At 53.7% G+C, this 13,707-nt stretch overlaps 5 protein-coding genes across 5 annotated transcripts; 3 read left to right on the top strand and 2 right to left on the bottom strand.

The window, feature by feature from the left end:
- Window positions 1-577: 577 nt before the first annotated feature.
- Window positions 578-3,977, top strand: J4E79_003324 (uncharacterized protein; the record flags this gene model as incomplete). The annotated part of the gene is made up of 5 exons (XM_049352219.1): window positions 578-625; window positions 702-1,561; window positions 1,615-1,846; window positions 1,894-2,207; window positions 2,258-3,977. 5 exons carry the CDS (start codon window positions 578-580, stop codon window positions 3,975-3,977), a joined length of 3,174 nt encoding a protein of 1,057 aa, XP_049213690.1.
- A 684-nt stretch (window positions 3,978-4,661) lies between these two features.
- On the top strand, window positions 4,662-6,411 carry J4E79_003323 (uncharacterized protein; the record flags this gene model as incomplete). Its single annotated transcript, XM_049352218.1, has 8 exons — window positions 4,662-4,822; window positions 4,882-4,958; window positions 5,034-5,076; window positions 5,127-5,196; window positions 5,244-5,303; window positions 5,351-5,693; window positions 5,745-6,010; window positions 6,058-6,411. 8 exons carry the CDS (start codon window positions 4,662-4,664, stop codon window positions 6,409-6,411), a joined length of 1,374 nt encoding a protein of 457 aa, XP_049213689.1.
- Window positions 6,412-7,844: 1,433 nt separating this feature from the next.
- Window positions 7,845-10,310, bottom strand: J4E79_003322 (uncharacterized protein; the record flags this gene model as incomplete). The annotated part of the gene is made up of 2 exons (XM_049352217.1): window positions 7,845-10,135; window positions 10,196-10,310. 2 exons carry the CDS (start codon window positions 10,308-10,310, stop codon window positions 7,845-7,847), a joined length of 2,406 nt encoding a protein of 801 aa, XP_049213688.1.
- A 623-nt stretch (window positions 10,311-10,933) lies between these two features.
- Window positions 10,934-12,373, top strand: ATG4 (Cysteine protease atg4; the record flags this gene model as incomplete). Its single annotated transcript, XM_049352216.1, has 2 exons — window positions 10,934-11,850; window positions 11,908-12,373. 2 exons carry the CDS (start codon window positions 10,934-10,936, stop codon window positions 12,371-12,373), a joined length of 1,383 nt encoding a protein of 460 aa, XP_049213687.1.
- Window positions 12,374-13,105: 732 nt separating this feature from the next.
- On the bottom strand, window positions 13,106-13,676 carry HTB1 (histone H2B; the record flags this gene model as incomplete). The annotated part of the gene is made up of 3 exons (XM_049352215.1): window positions 13,106-13,196; window positions 13,252-13,411; window positions 13,511-13,676. The coding sequence occupies 3 exons, from the start codon at window positions 13,674-13,676 to the stop codon at window positions 13,106-13,108; spliced, it is 417 nt and encodes a 138-aa protein (XP_049213686.1).
- Window positions 13,677-13,707: the final 31 nt, after the last annotated feature.

Raw genomic sequence — 13,707 nt, 5'->3', positions numbered from 1 at the left:
GGAGGATATGGTGTGGAATCAGCGACTAATTCGGACTATCTCATCATGACAGTAATAATCTGAAGACTGGAGATAGCAGCATCGGAAGTTAGAAAAAGCGGGCAGGGGACGTTCATGGTGCCCGCAACGCGATAGCGCTGTCGCATGCATGGCTGACCTCTCCCGAGGTCCTAGAGGCCGAGGTTCAGGTTCGGATGACGACACACCCTGCTCCCTTGGACCTTCCTTCACCGCAGCCGCTGTCGATCACTTCGGTGAAAGTGAGCAAGCCGTGCCTGGCTGGATATGCCTCTCACGTGGAAGGAGACGTCTAGATTCGTCACTTATGCGCTGGAACTGGCTGTTCCTGCTGCAACTGGCAGTCGCGACGGCCGTTTGGCAGGAACGTGCGTCGCGCTAAGACTCAGCCCAAGATCACAACATCACAACACCAAAGCACCATCACAGCTTCTTAGTGCGCCTTGACTCCACTCACCCATAGTCAGTCGCATCGCTATGGCACAACGCAAGTAGCTCCGTCGTCGCTGCTAGTATTGGTCAAATTTCTCTTACCGTGTCCTGTCTCAAGCTACTTACGATGGCTGACCGGGCTACTGAGATTGAGGCTTACAAGGCGGCTGCAAGCGTATGTGATACAGACAACTAACTTCTCGCTGCGACATCAAGTCCCGCGTTGTAGCTCCAACTAATCAAGCTGCCAGGACTATCGCTCGCGGGTTGACAAAGCCGCTACCAAGGATGAAGCATTCAGTCTCGCAATTAGCGTGGCCGAGAACCTCATGGAAGCGATCCAACTATCGTCAAACCCAGACGAAAGGAAGGAGCTCAAGGCGCAATGCAGCGACATGTTGACTCGTGCCGATCGCATCAAGGCCGATGAAACATGGACACCTCTAGTCAAACCCCAGTCCTCCAGCTCCAGAGATGAGCGAGTAGGTCAATGGGCCAAAGAGGTCGCCGGGACTGCAACTCCAGGTACAACCTTTGGAGACTCGACCACGCGTTCAAACACGTCCCGTTGGGCTCTTTCTTCGACAACAGGACCTATCGACGGTCCAGCTGCTTCAGGTAAATCATCAGCTTCTTCATTCTCAGCATTCGTTCATCAGTCAGATCTCTCTTCAGCCGTTCCTTCTTTCCAGCAAGATGCGCGCCGAGATCTAATGCCGCTTATTGATCTTTCGGATGACGCCTTTCCAATCGATGTACCAAGTGCAGTCACTGATGCGTCATACGAAGATAGCTCAAACGCCAACATTCACCGTGACAACCATCCGAAGAACGGACACGAATCCGTGTTGAATTCATCTGCAGTGCCACAGCCCTCTAGCGCAGAGTCCCAGCCTGGAGTACCCGAGTCGCAAACAGCAGCTCTAACGCCCTCAACCGCACCTCATTCTCAGATACACAGGCTACGAGAGCCGATTTCGAGCAGGAAACTACCCACAAAAGAAAGCATCATTTTGTTGAAGGCTTCGACAGTCAATGGCTTCAAGTTTCCACCTTGGGACAAGACTCCATCTGCGGATGAATTCGTGTCGGAAGGCGAGGCTGCCTACACGTACGTTACCCAATGGTCATACTGGGGCTGTTCAGACATACTGATAGCGATAGGGATACACGAGACCTGAGTCTGTCTTCATACCAACAGCAGTTCTTTCTCGGGTGGCTGCGTGCCAAAGAAGCTGTGCCGCCACCCTCGCAGTTCCCTAACGGTAGGGCTGGTATCGGGCCCTTGATGTCTAGCACGAGGCCTCTCGATCTTGTACAGGATGCAGCTTCAGATTGCTCGGTGGTCACAAGCTTATGCGCTGGTATTGCTCGCTCAGAACGCGGTCACGATCAGGTTTGCCATCCTCGGAAATTCTGCAGTATCGGTACTAACCGTGGCAGATGCTCACGAACAAGATATATCCATATGACAAGCACCTTGGAAAGCCGTTGAACTCGTCTAATGGCAAGTACATCGTACGACTCAACTTCAACGGCTGTTGGAGAAAGGTGGTTATCGACGATCGACTACCTGTCTCAAAGACACATCGTCTGCTTCATGTTTTCGACCGCCGTAATCCAGCCCTCTTATGGCCAGCACTACTTGAGAAAGCATACCTGAAAGTTCGCGGCGGTTACGATTTCCCTGGAAGCAACTCGTGCAGTGATCTCTGGACCTTGACGGGCTGGATACCAGAACAGGTCTTCTTGCAAGAGTAAGTTGTTTCTTCTCTAATCCCATAGCTGACCATACTAACTCTTATAGGGCCGATACGGTTCCAGATCAGATATGGAAGCGCATACACAACGCCTTCCTGTACGGCGATGTTCTGGTCACAGCAGGCACTGGCAAGATGTCGACCAGGCAGGAGCGTGAACTTGGTCTCGAGGGCCAACACAGTTACGTCGTGCTGGATATGAGGGAGACAGAGCATGATCGACTGTTGCTCGTCAAGAATCCATGGGTCGAAGGCAAAGGCTGGCGCGGCCCTCGCCCTTCGGCTGTGACGACCATGGATCCGCCTGCTTCTACCTCCAGTCGTAGTTCTAACTACAGCCTTGAGAGTTATCACAGGGATAGCGTCCCCACTCAGGATCGGCCGCATCCAACGACATTCTGGATTGGATTAGAGCAGGTCATACAACACTTCGAGAGCCTGTATCTCAATTGGAACCCTGGTCTTTTCCGCTATCGACAAGACATTCATTTTGAGTGGAACATAGAATCATCGTCGCCAGGCGGTTGCATTGTCAAACATCCACAATTCGCCTTTACGTCCAAAGGTGCCGGACCTGTATGGTTCCTCCTTAGTCGCCATTTCCGAGACGTACCAGCAGTCACCAAAGAGGAGTCAGATGCGTTCAACGACGGAAGCATTCGTCCCGACACTCAGGTCAACACCCACGGGGATGCACCGAAGGGATACATGAGCATATACATTTGCAACGGCCAGGGAGAACGCCTATACATGAAGGACACATACCTGGAATCGAGCGACTACGTTACTACACCGCAGTGTCTCCTTCGCAGTGACGCGGATGCCAACTCGACATACACAGTGGTGATTGATCAAGACGACTTACCTCCATCACTGTACACTTTCTCCTTGTCTGCGTTTGCGAACTTTTCGATTACACTGGAACAGGCGGCGCAGCGGTACCCGTCGCAGAAGACTGAGGAAGGTGCATGGACAAGGCAGACGGCCGGTGGTGGTACAGACTCATCGAAATATTTCGACAATCCTCAGTATTCGCTCACTGTCCGTGAGCGTAGCTCGCTGGCCATCTTACTCACCAGCACGAACCATGAACATCCCCTACACGTCAAACTTGCTCTAGGATACGGAAAGAGGTTATATCGCTTGCAGAGTCGCGATGTGCTAGCAGACTCGGGTGACCATCGCAGTGGATGTGTCCTCGCAGAGATCAAAGACCTTCAACCAGGCTCCTACACAATCATTTGCTCCTTGTTTGAAGCTGGTCTGACTGGTGACTACCAACTCCGAGTTGACAGCACAAGCGAGGTGGTGTTGAAGCAAGTGCCGCGCGACGGGGCGGGATTGCTCTCGATGAAGCTCGCTCCGGCGTGCTTTGGTGCCAGCATACATAAGGTTGCTGCCCCATTGTGGCCTAGGCGCTTAGCTTCGTATACCATCATCGCCAGATTCTCGAAAGCAACGAGCCCTCGCGCCGTCGATTTGGGCAAGCTAGCGCGCAGTCCGTTCCGATTGAGTGTCGAGATGGGTCGAGGCCCGGAGCGCAAGTTCATCATCGCAAGTGAGCAAGGAGAGTACTCTGACACTGCTACGGTTCGGTCCGAGAGCGTCAACATCGATCCGAAGCTCGGGATGCAAGGCGAACTATGGCTCGTTCTTGATAGGCTGTCAGGCTCTGGGGGACCGGTAGAGGAATGGTACGATGTGGAAATCTACACCGACACGCCCAAGGCCTGCGAGATTGGCGTATGGCGGGAATGGGATGATTGATGACTTTACGATAGCGCAGGGTACGATGGACGGCGTTTAGGGGTGGCCGACGGTCATTTGCACTGTCGATCAAATCGATCACGCATTAGCCTGCACGACTGGAGCTTTGGCGTCGTTGTGTGCAATTATTGGAAGCGAGAACGTCAGGCTGCACCATCACGCTTGAGTTGATGAATCTGCGTCTCAGCAAAATAGATCATGAGTTCTCTTACACATCTCATGCGGTTCCACGTGTGTGAAGTGGGCTATTTGCAGTTGTGAAACCTGGTAGGGGGGAGAGTCGGGTGGCGAGACTGCACCCAATCAAGCGATGCACGATCTGTTATGCATGTCCCTATTGCGCGTTTCGACCTTGCAGCAGACGCATGATGGGATTAGAGGTACGATAACGGCACGCTAAGCAGAAGAACAGCAGCCCCTGCAACTTGAAGATAACCATCCAACTTGCATGTGCATGCTGTTTTCCATCTGCTACTGCTCCCCCTTCTCTCTCCACTACCCCGCTGCGACCAGGTTAGAGGCTATCGGCTGCGCTACGTCAGAGCTCCGGCGCGTGCCAAGGGAACCCGAAAAGCGCACCGCCTCAACACCTGACGACATCATCGATCGTTACCTAGATATAGCTTCGCGCCTCTATCTCCACTTGCTATTACTCTCTTGAGTAAAACCTATATCCCAGCAACCATGGCGGACCTTGCGCCAGAGAAGGCCCAACCGGGCTCTGCAACCACGTCCGCCCTCAACTCGCGGGACAATTCGCGGGCTGCCACACCGTCAAGCGCTGCCGTCGAGAAGGCTCCGGATGACAGCTCCAAGTTCAAGACCTTCCTGGGCATTTTGAGGAGGTAACGTAGCACTATCCGGTCACAGCAGACGCGCGAAAGCTAACTCCGTCCTTCTCCAGGTTTATTGGCGTCTCCGACCTCGCTGCTGTCCGCTTCTCCCTCCCCGCACAACTCCTCGAACCAAGACCAAATTTGGGTACGTTATATGAATATAGAACTGCGATGGCTAGCTTCGCAAATCGCTGTAGCCGGACTATCGTCTGACAGAGAGCAGAGTACTGGCACTACTTGGACAGGCCCGACACATTCATCAGGTTAGTATAAGCCAGATGCACACTGCAGAAGTGGGAACTGACCTCCACAGTATCGGAGATTCGGAAGATGATCTGGGGCGCATGCTCGGGTGCTTGCGCTTCTGGTTCACCAAGGACCTGGTATGAGGCACGCCCCGGCGAGGAAGGCATAGCTAATGCTGGAACAGAAATACGTCAAGGGCAAGCCTTGCAAGCCCTACAACTCTACTTTGGGCGAGTTCTTCAGGGTACGCTTCCGTCGGAAATTACACGAGCTGGTTACTGACTCTCGCAGTGCAACTGGAAGATCGAAGATACCCACCCCACCCTCAAGACTCCCAACTCGGCTCCCTCGAGCGCCTCCAACAGCGTCAAAGGCGATGGCAAGACCGTGACCGTCTCCTACCTCACCGAGCAAACCTCCCACCACCCTCCCGTCTCCGCCTTCTATGTCGACTGTCCCGAGAAGGGCATCAGTGCGCGCGGTTATGATCAACTGAGCGCCAAGTTCACAGGTACAAGTGTACGAGTGGTGGCTGGAGCGCACAACCTGGGTATCTTCATCACCCTGAAGAACCGAGGCAATGAGGAGTACCAACTCACTCACCCAGCCGCCTACCTTGGGGGTATTCTGCGAGGTAGGCTATGAGAGCATATAAGTACCGTAACGGTGCTGACCTTTTCTACAGGCTCCCTCAATGTCTCTGTCGCGGACAGCTGCTTCGTTACCTGCCCAAAGACCGGACTGAAGGTCATCCTAGAATACCAGGAGGAAGGCTGGCTCGGCCGATCACAAAACAAGGTCTTGGGTGTCATCTTCAAATACGACCCCAACAACGATTCGATTACCAAGATCAAGGATGTCGCGGAGAAGGACGTCCTCGCGCGGATAGAGGGCAACTGGCAGGACAAGGTCTACTATACCCTTGGCAGCAAGCCATTTGCTAAGGTCGCTGTAAGTACACTGAGCGGCGGTCTGGATCACAGCCTAACATGAAGCAGGAGAAGAACCTCATCATCGACCTCAATCCGCTTGACCCCGTAGCCAAGATCGTCCCACCGCTCGAGCAGCAGCTTCCCAACGAGTCCCTCAAGTTCTGGGACGGCGTCACGAATGCCATAGTAGGCAAGCAATATGGACTGGCGACGAACCTCAAGACAGAAATAGAAGAGAAGCAACGGCAGAAGGCTGCAGAGCGAAAGGCGGCGGGGAAAGAGTGGAAGCCACGATTTTTCACCGGCGCAGTCACACCTGTCGGTAGGCCAGACCTCACCAAGGACGGCGAGGAAGCGCTCAAGGGCCTGCACGCAGAGAACTATCAACTGCCACCAAACGAGGAATACGCCGCGTTTTGATCGAATCCGCTCGTTTCGCATACTTACCTTGGGAAGAGATTGCAGAACCCGGACGAACCAGTACAATAGGACCTTCACTACGATATCCACTACATCTTGACACTTTGGGGAACATGACACCCTCATTTGGCATCATTTACAACTTCGGCACGCGTTTTGTTGGTTAAGAAGGGGAGCATGGCTAGTTCGGCGTTCCGTACATAACATTTGGGGACTTACACATATGGTGTCTGTGTCTTTTCTGTCACGATTATCTTACGAATAGATCTCTCAGACTGCTTGCCTTGTTAGAGGCTTTCTGTCGGTTGACGCCCTTCAGTGGGAACTTTGACTCATCGAACGATTATCCAAATGCGCCTACTTTATTCCCACGCAACAGTTTGAGCAAGCTATCGCGACCAGTTTCAGGATAATGTAGGAGACTAGGTGGCAGGTGGAATATGACCCATGTGCGAGGGTGTTTATGTAGTCTCCGAGGTGCATTAAACCCTTGTTGTTTGGACAGTCAGGTCTGGATGTAGACTCCAGAATGGTGTTTTAGCTTGAGTTAATAAGAAACGAGTTGACAATCGGCCTCTACCTTGCTGCATAGAAAGAATTGGACAATGGCTTATTCCACCTTTCAGCTTCATTGTATCGATGGGGTTCCATTGCAAGATAGTCAAGTTCATCGAGCTGGCTAGATGGTTACCTCGTATGCATACCACGTGTATAAACATATGTGCGCGCGTTTTTTCTGCGATTTCTCACGTCCCAACGAGGCATGATGTCGAAAAGAGACTGTGACGCGTTATGGAAAGGCAAAAAGTACGCGTTGTGCAGTGTTATGATATTTCGATCGGTTTGGTGACATGCTTTATCGTGAAGAAATTGAACACCAAGAACCCGAGGTTTTTGTCAGTACTTACATCGGCCATATACATCACCAAAGCAACCTACGTAACAGTCACTGAGTTCATCACATTACGTGGCTCAGCTCATAAGTTCTAGTATTTTATTGATTTTTTTTGTACGATTTTGATGTGGTTTTGATGCCTACCCAAGCGATGTCGCGACAGGATCATGAGTCCAAGAGACATACTTGAGCGGCATTGAAGAAAAAAGTATCGCGAGCTCCAAATGACAGCTGCATGACGAGCCGCCGCGGTGGATCTGCAGGCGACGATGGAAGATCTAAACAACGCCGCCGGTGTCCGCCACGCAATGCAATGCCATCGCCCTTTGTAAACGTACTATGATCGGTAACCCATCGTACGCCACAGACTCCGCCAGTACTAATATACACAAGAATATACACAAGGTACTACATGCCATATCAAACGCAACCAGTGCTGCGCATGTGAGTGTGGTTGAGCTGGAATGTCGTAACACCACCTTGTAAACGCCCGGGAAAGGCAACGTCATTGAGGGATGTCGTGATACAAACAGCGCGATCACTGCAAACCAGCCTTATTGGTCTTGACAGTGTGGGGAATAGGCTTTAGGATGCCCTTGTTGTCGCCAGCACCCAGAGCTTCACCGTTGGACCATCCCATTTTCATCATCAAGGCATGGCCCTTGCTCTCAGGACCGAGCTCTGGGGCATTCGCACCAACAGTCTCGCCATCTTTGTAGCCCAGTTGAGGACGTGTGCGCGCACCACCTTGCTTGTGCTTGACGGTGGAAAACTTGCCAGGACGGCCGCCGCCACCACCCTCAGAGTAAAGAGGACCTTTAAGGCGTTTCTGGAAACCCTTCTTCGCAATCGCGATATCGAATTCGTCGTCCGTATAGGTGCGGGTACGGTTGGTCTTCGACAGAATGGTGAACCTGTCCATACCACTTCCCCGAGAACGGGAGTTCAGATTGAAGAATGAAGCAGCCTGGTGGACGGTGGCGCGGCGATAAGCCTCCATGGGTGGAAGAGACAATGTCTGCATGTCGCCTAGCAAGAACTCACGAAGCTCTTCGACAATGTCTTCCATATCGATGCCACCCTGGTACTTGACCTTGAGGTTGGGGCCCTTGCCCTTGCGACCTAACAAGCCTTGTTGACGCAACTCTTCGCGCTCGGCCTTCTTCAGACGCTTCTTGGCTCTGTCATTCGCCCACGCGCTTTGCAACTGCTCGTTAAGATCTGAATCATCCAACTCTGGCGGTGGCTGACCACGTCGACCCTTCTTTTTGGGTTTAAGCGATGGGCGCTCAGTGTCCATGATGTCAAAGCCGCCATATGGATCCATATCGAGGGCCGCAGCCATAGCAGAAGCGGAGGGGAAAGTAGGCTCTCTTTTGCCCCGGCCACGTCCCTTTCCCTTTTTGTTGGACCTGCCGTTACCGCCATATGAGTAGTTCTTAGATGGGCCCGATCCACCAAAATATTCATCGCCACCATAGAGCATCACTTCGTCGCCACCTAGACCAAGCTCTTCTTGCTTCTGCAAGACCTTTGCGATGGTCTCATCATCCCAGTCTTCATCTTCTTCATCTTCATCGTCCTCATCCTCGGAGTCGTCCTCGGAGTCGCTGCTGGAGAGCATTTGCTGCTCACGCTCGTGAGCTTCTGCCTCAAAAGCTCTGATCAGCAGCTTCTCGTCGCCAGATTTGAGGTGTGTAGGTGAGATCCAGCGAGCTTCGTCTATTATCGAGTCTTCGTATACGCAGAGATACTGGAGGCCACTCTTGCGCATGCGTTTTGATAGAATCCGAACGACTTTGTCCGCGACGTCTGATGCCGTGTCCATGTCGTCGAAATCCTGCAGCATATCTGAGTCCCACTCCTCAGTGCCATCGCCTGCATCTTCATTGCCACCGTCTTCGCTTCCAGATGCTGACTCCCAATCATTATGACTGCCCGCATCCAGATCCATCTCACGACGTGCGAAGCCAGACGAAGCCATCATATCTTCGGTAAGACCAAACTCCTCCATGTTCTGCATGTAGTCATCTATCGCGGCGTCGCGAGGGTTCACCTCGCCGCGCAGATAGGCGTCCATGTCAGGGCGGGCATTGCCAGGCAACCATCCGACATTTGGTTTGCTCCGGTGTTGCCACTCTGTAGTTGTGCCTTCCCATGCGGGTCTGCCTCCTCTTCGCTTTGAAAATTGGGTTTGATCAACGTCATCGGCATCCGAGTCCACCTCTACCTCCAGCTGAGATGTAGCGTTGCCTCGAATGCTGAGCTCAACCGATACTGGAAGCTTGGCTGTCGTTGCCACGGATGTATTGTCGGTAGTAGAGGCAGCGGTGAGCTCGGGTGTCTGAACAGATGGGGTCTCTGTTGAAGGAGTCGGCTGTGATGGTCGCGCGATCGCGTGTGCGGATGATGTGGGTGGCGGCTTCGCAGTAGAGGTGGCTTTGGGTGCCTGTTGAGAGGACGAGGTGGCGGCAGGCGCAGCTGGTGGCTGATTTCCACGGCCTCTGAATAGCACTTCGTCGGCACTCGAAGATGAAGCCTCAGAAGGCGCGGGCGAGGGACTGCGAATGGCCATGTGTGCCATTGCTGACGTGTTGTCGGGCGTGGACGAGGGCGAGGATGGTGTAACGGACTCAGCGCTGGATTCAGATGAGACGTGGGCCGTCTCTGCGTCGGGCGTGAGTTTCTTCAGCGTGCCTTCGAGGTGGCCGGCGCTTATGAACTCGATGGGCATGTGTCGCAATTTCTTGCCAGCTTCAAACGCAGCGGTGCGGTGACTTGACATCCATTTGGCCTCGTCTTTGAGGGAGAACTTGGAGGCGATCGCGGCTGTGACGGTCAATACAGCCCAATCTCAACGTGGCGATTGGGGAAAGAGCGCAAACGTACTCTCCTCATGTACTGGCCATGATTGGTATGAGTGGCGTTTGGACTGCGCGCGCTGCGGTGTGCCCTTGGCCGAGCCGCCTTTGGCCTTGCTCTTGCCCTTTTTGCCCTTCGACATAGCGACAGCGGTGCGACAAGCTTTTTGCGGTGGAAACGAAGGAAATGAGAAAAGAACGGTGTTGGGGAGGGTTTGGAGATGATGCGCTCTTCGATGTCTCCAAGGGTCGCGAGTGGCGCGGGGCTAGTAATGATGCGCAGGGTTAGCTTAGCGGAGCTTATGACGATGGAGCCGCTGGTTATCGCTCCCCGGTCAGCTCTGGAGATGCGTGGACAGTGCACCAGCAGCTTCTGAGCATGGAAGTCATGGTAGAGTGAATGAATAGATTGCGCTTGAATCGCGGTGATGTATACATGGGTTGCGCATACTCCGGCCAACGCATCCCAGGAACGTGATTGCCACGCAGTGACACAGCCAGGTGATAGCACCGCAGGCCCCTCCCCCGCGGAACCTGGGTTCGTAGAGCCGCATCTGACCCTCTGCAGCTGGCCGCACCAACCTACGAAGCTCCACATCGTGTTGCTCCTTTACATCAATCCACCGTCTGGCATCGTGGGTATGTGCAAATAGTTGTGGCAAGTACGAACGCGTGCAGTCAGCTCTAGGCAACCTCATCTCGGCACCTCCGCATCACCTCCGCATCCATCGTCGCCCTGGCCACAACACCTTCTGTTGCAGCCATCATGCATGACTTCGAGCGCGTCAGCCGCAACATCGTTCGCACTTTCTACGACCCTCCGCCGACCAACGACTCCAACGACCCCATATGGCTGCTAGGCGGGCGTTACGACCCCCGGCCGCCGCCGTCCAAGCCTACGCCCACTGATTCCCCAGCTGCCGGGACGCCTGCACCCACGCCCTTGTCCGAACGCAACGAAGACGAAAGCTGGATAAGAACCAGCATCGAAGAGTCCGAACGCAAGGAAGCTCCAAATGGCGAGGATCCAGCACAATACGGCAACTGGCCCTCTGCCTTCCTCGACGACTTCGAGTCGCGCATCTGGATGACCTATCGGTCTGGCTTTGCACCGATCCAGAAGAGTCAGGACCCAAAGGCAACGAGCGCTATGAGTTTCCGCGTGCGCATGCAGAATCTCGCCTCGCCTGGGTTCACGTCGGATACGGGCTTTGGCTGCATGATCAGGAGCGGGCAGTGCATACTCGCCAACGCGCTGCAGATGCTACGTCTTGGACGGGACTGGAGATACCAAGAGAAGCCTGATGTGCCTGAGCACCATGAAATACTCTCGCTCTTTGCCGACGATCCGAAAGCGCCCTTCTCTATCCACCGCTTCGTCGAGCACGGCGCTGCTGTATGTGGAAAGTACCCTGGCGAGTGGTTCGGTCCCTCAGCCGCAGCACGGTGCATACAGGATCTAGTGCACAAGTACAAGGAAGCTGGACTGAGAGTATACGTATCCGGTGACGGCGCCGACGTGTATGAAGATAAGCTGAAGCAAATCGCCGTGGACGACGACGGAGAATGGCGACCTACGCTAATCCTCGTCGGCACAAGGTTGGGCATCGACAAGATCACTCCAGTGTACTGGGAGGCGCTGAAGGCGAGCCTGCAGATGAAGCAGAGCATTGGCATTGCAGGGTGAGGCGCAACAAGTGTCTGTCATACTTCGAGACGAGTTATACTAACTGTTCGCAGGGGCCGCCCTTCAGCATCACATTACTTCGTAGCTACGCAGGCGAATAACTTCTTCTACCTTGATCCCCACAGCACGCGCCCACTCTTACCCTACCGCTCTCCTTCGTCATCCACTGAAGACCAGGAAACAGCCGCTCCTTCCACACTAGAAGCTTCAGCAACGTCCACCTCGTCATCCACAACCATCGTCCCTTCATCAAATTCATCATCTTACTCCGCAGAAGAACTCGCCTCTTGCCATACGCGCCGCATCCGCCGTCTCCAGATTCGCGAGATGGACCCCTCCATGCTTCTCGCCTTCCTCATAACGTCACAAGAGGACTACGATAACTGGAAAGAAGGTGTTCGCAGCGTGCAAGGCAAGAGTGTGGTGCACGTGCAGGACAAAGAGCCGGCGCCGCGGGGACAAGAAAGAGAGGGTGCTATTGACGAGGTCGAGAGTTGGGACGAAGATGGCTTGCAATAGGCAACTGCCGTCTCGATTGCTATGGCGTTTTCTGTTGGGTTTCGCAATGATATCAATACGGGTACATGCATGTCTGGAGTCATGGGATTCGAGGGTTTGGTACGTGTATATCCGTGAATGACGCGTTTTGGTGCGCAATCCATAAATCCATAAATCTTGGTAATGTTTGCTAAGGTGCCGACGCTTGCCATGTGGAAACTCGTGCTTGTCGCTTCAGTTCTGGATTTCACTCGTTCCTGTCGCTGGGCGCCTACGTCATCTAGACCGAATTCGTCAAACGCGCGGTTCCTCCGGTTTCGTCAAGATATCATGAAAGACGCGTTCGGCGCGTGTTCGTAGATCACGGCGCGTGACCCCCAGCCACGCGTCGATATCGCGTATCGTCTCTAGAAAGGCGCGCTTCCGGATCTACGCGGCATGGCTGAATGACGAATGCGCTCTGTGTGGAACGGGAATCTGTGAGTCAAAGAAGAGGATACGATGTGCAGAAAGTGGGGGTCAAAGGAAATGAAGTCATTTGTGAAGTTCGAAATAATTGATTCGTTCCCGTCTGCTGTGGTATAATGTACAGACCCTGATGGACCTCGTAGTCGAATACGACTAGATGATTCGATGACAGACAAACCGACCCATGATCACATTAGCAAAGGACCCGTGAACACCGCACCCCATAACCACTTGTCAAATAGACAAGAAAGACCCAAAGAAAACATCCGGCGAAAAGAAAGCACTCTATTTGGTGGAGGAAGAGTACTTGGTGACAGCCTTGGTACCCTCAGAGACGGCGTGCTTGGCAAGCTCACCAGGCAGGATCAGACGGACTCTGTGAATGAAGTCAGTATGTGAGACTGGATGCGGAAGAAGCGCGGAAAACGTACGATGTCTGGATCTCGCGCGATGAGATGGTGGACTTCTTGTTGTAGGCAGCGAGCTTGCTGGCCTCGGTGGCGACGCGCTCGAAGATGTCGTTGACGAAAGAGTTGAGGATGCTCATGGCACGGTTGGAGATACCGGTGTCGGGGTGGACCTGCTTGAGGACTAAAGACGCGTCAGCAAATTCTGCTCAATGGATGCCGATGAAGCGCAAGGCCTCAGAGGCTGGATGGCGCGCTCAGGACGCGCAAAGTGCAAACTCACCCTTGTAGATGTAGGAGGAGTAGGTCTCCTTCCTGGTCTTGGTGCGCTTCTTCTTGTCACCGGAGGGCGCGGCGGTCTTCTTGCCAGCCTCCTTCTTCTCAGCGGGAGCCTTGCCAGCCGGGGCCTTGCCGCCGGTGGTGGGAGTCTTCTGGGCCTTGGGGGGCATTTTGGTGGATTTGAGAGGTGGTGGTAAAAAA

The sequence above is a fragment of the Alternaria viburni genome (genome assembly GCF_023758015.1).
Source record: "Alternaria viburni strain BMP 2772 chromosome Unknown scaffold_5, whole genome shotgun sequence".
Taxonomy (NCBI): Eukaryota; Fungi; Ascomycota; class Dothideomycetes; order Pleosporales; family Pleosporaceae; genus Alternaria; species Alternaria viburni.
This window is presented reverse-complemented; position numbering and strand designations above follow the sequence as displayed.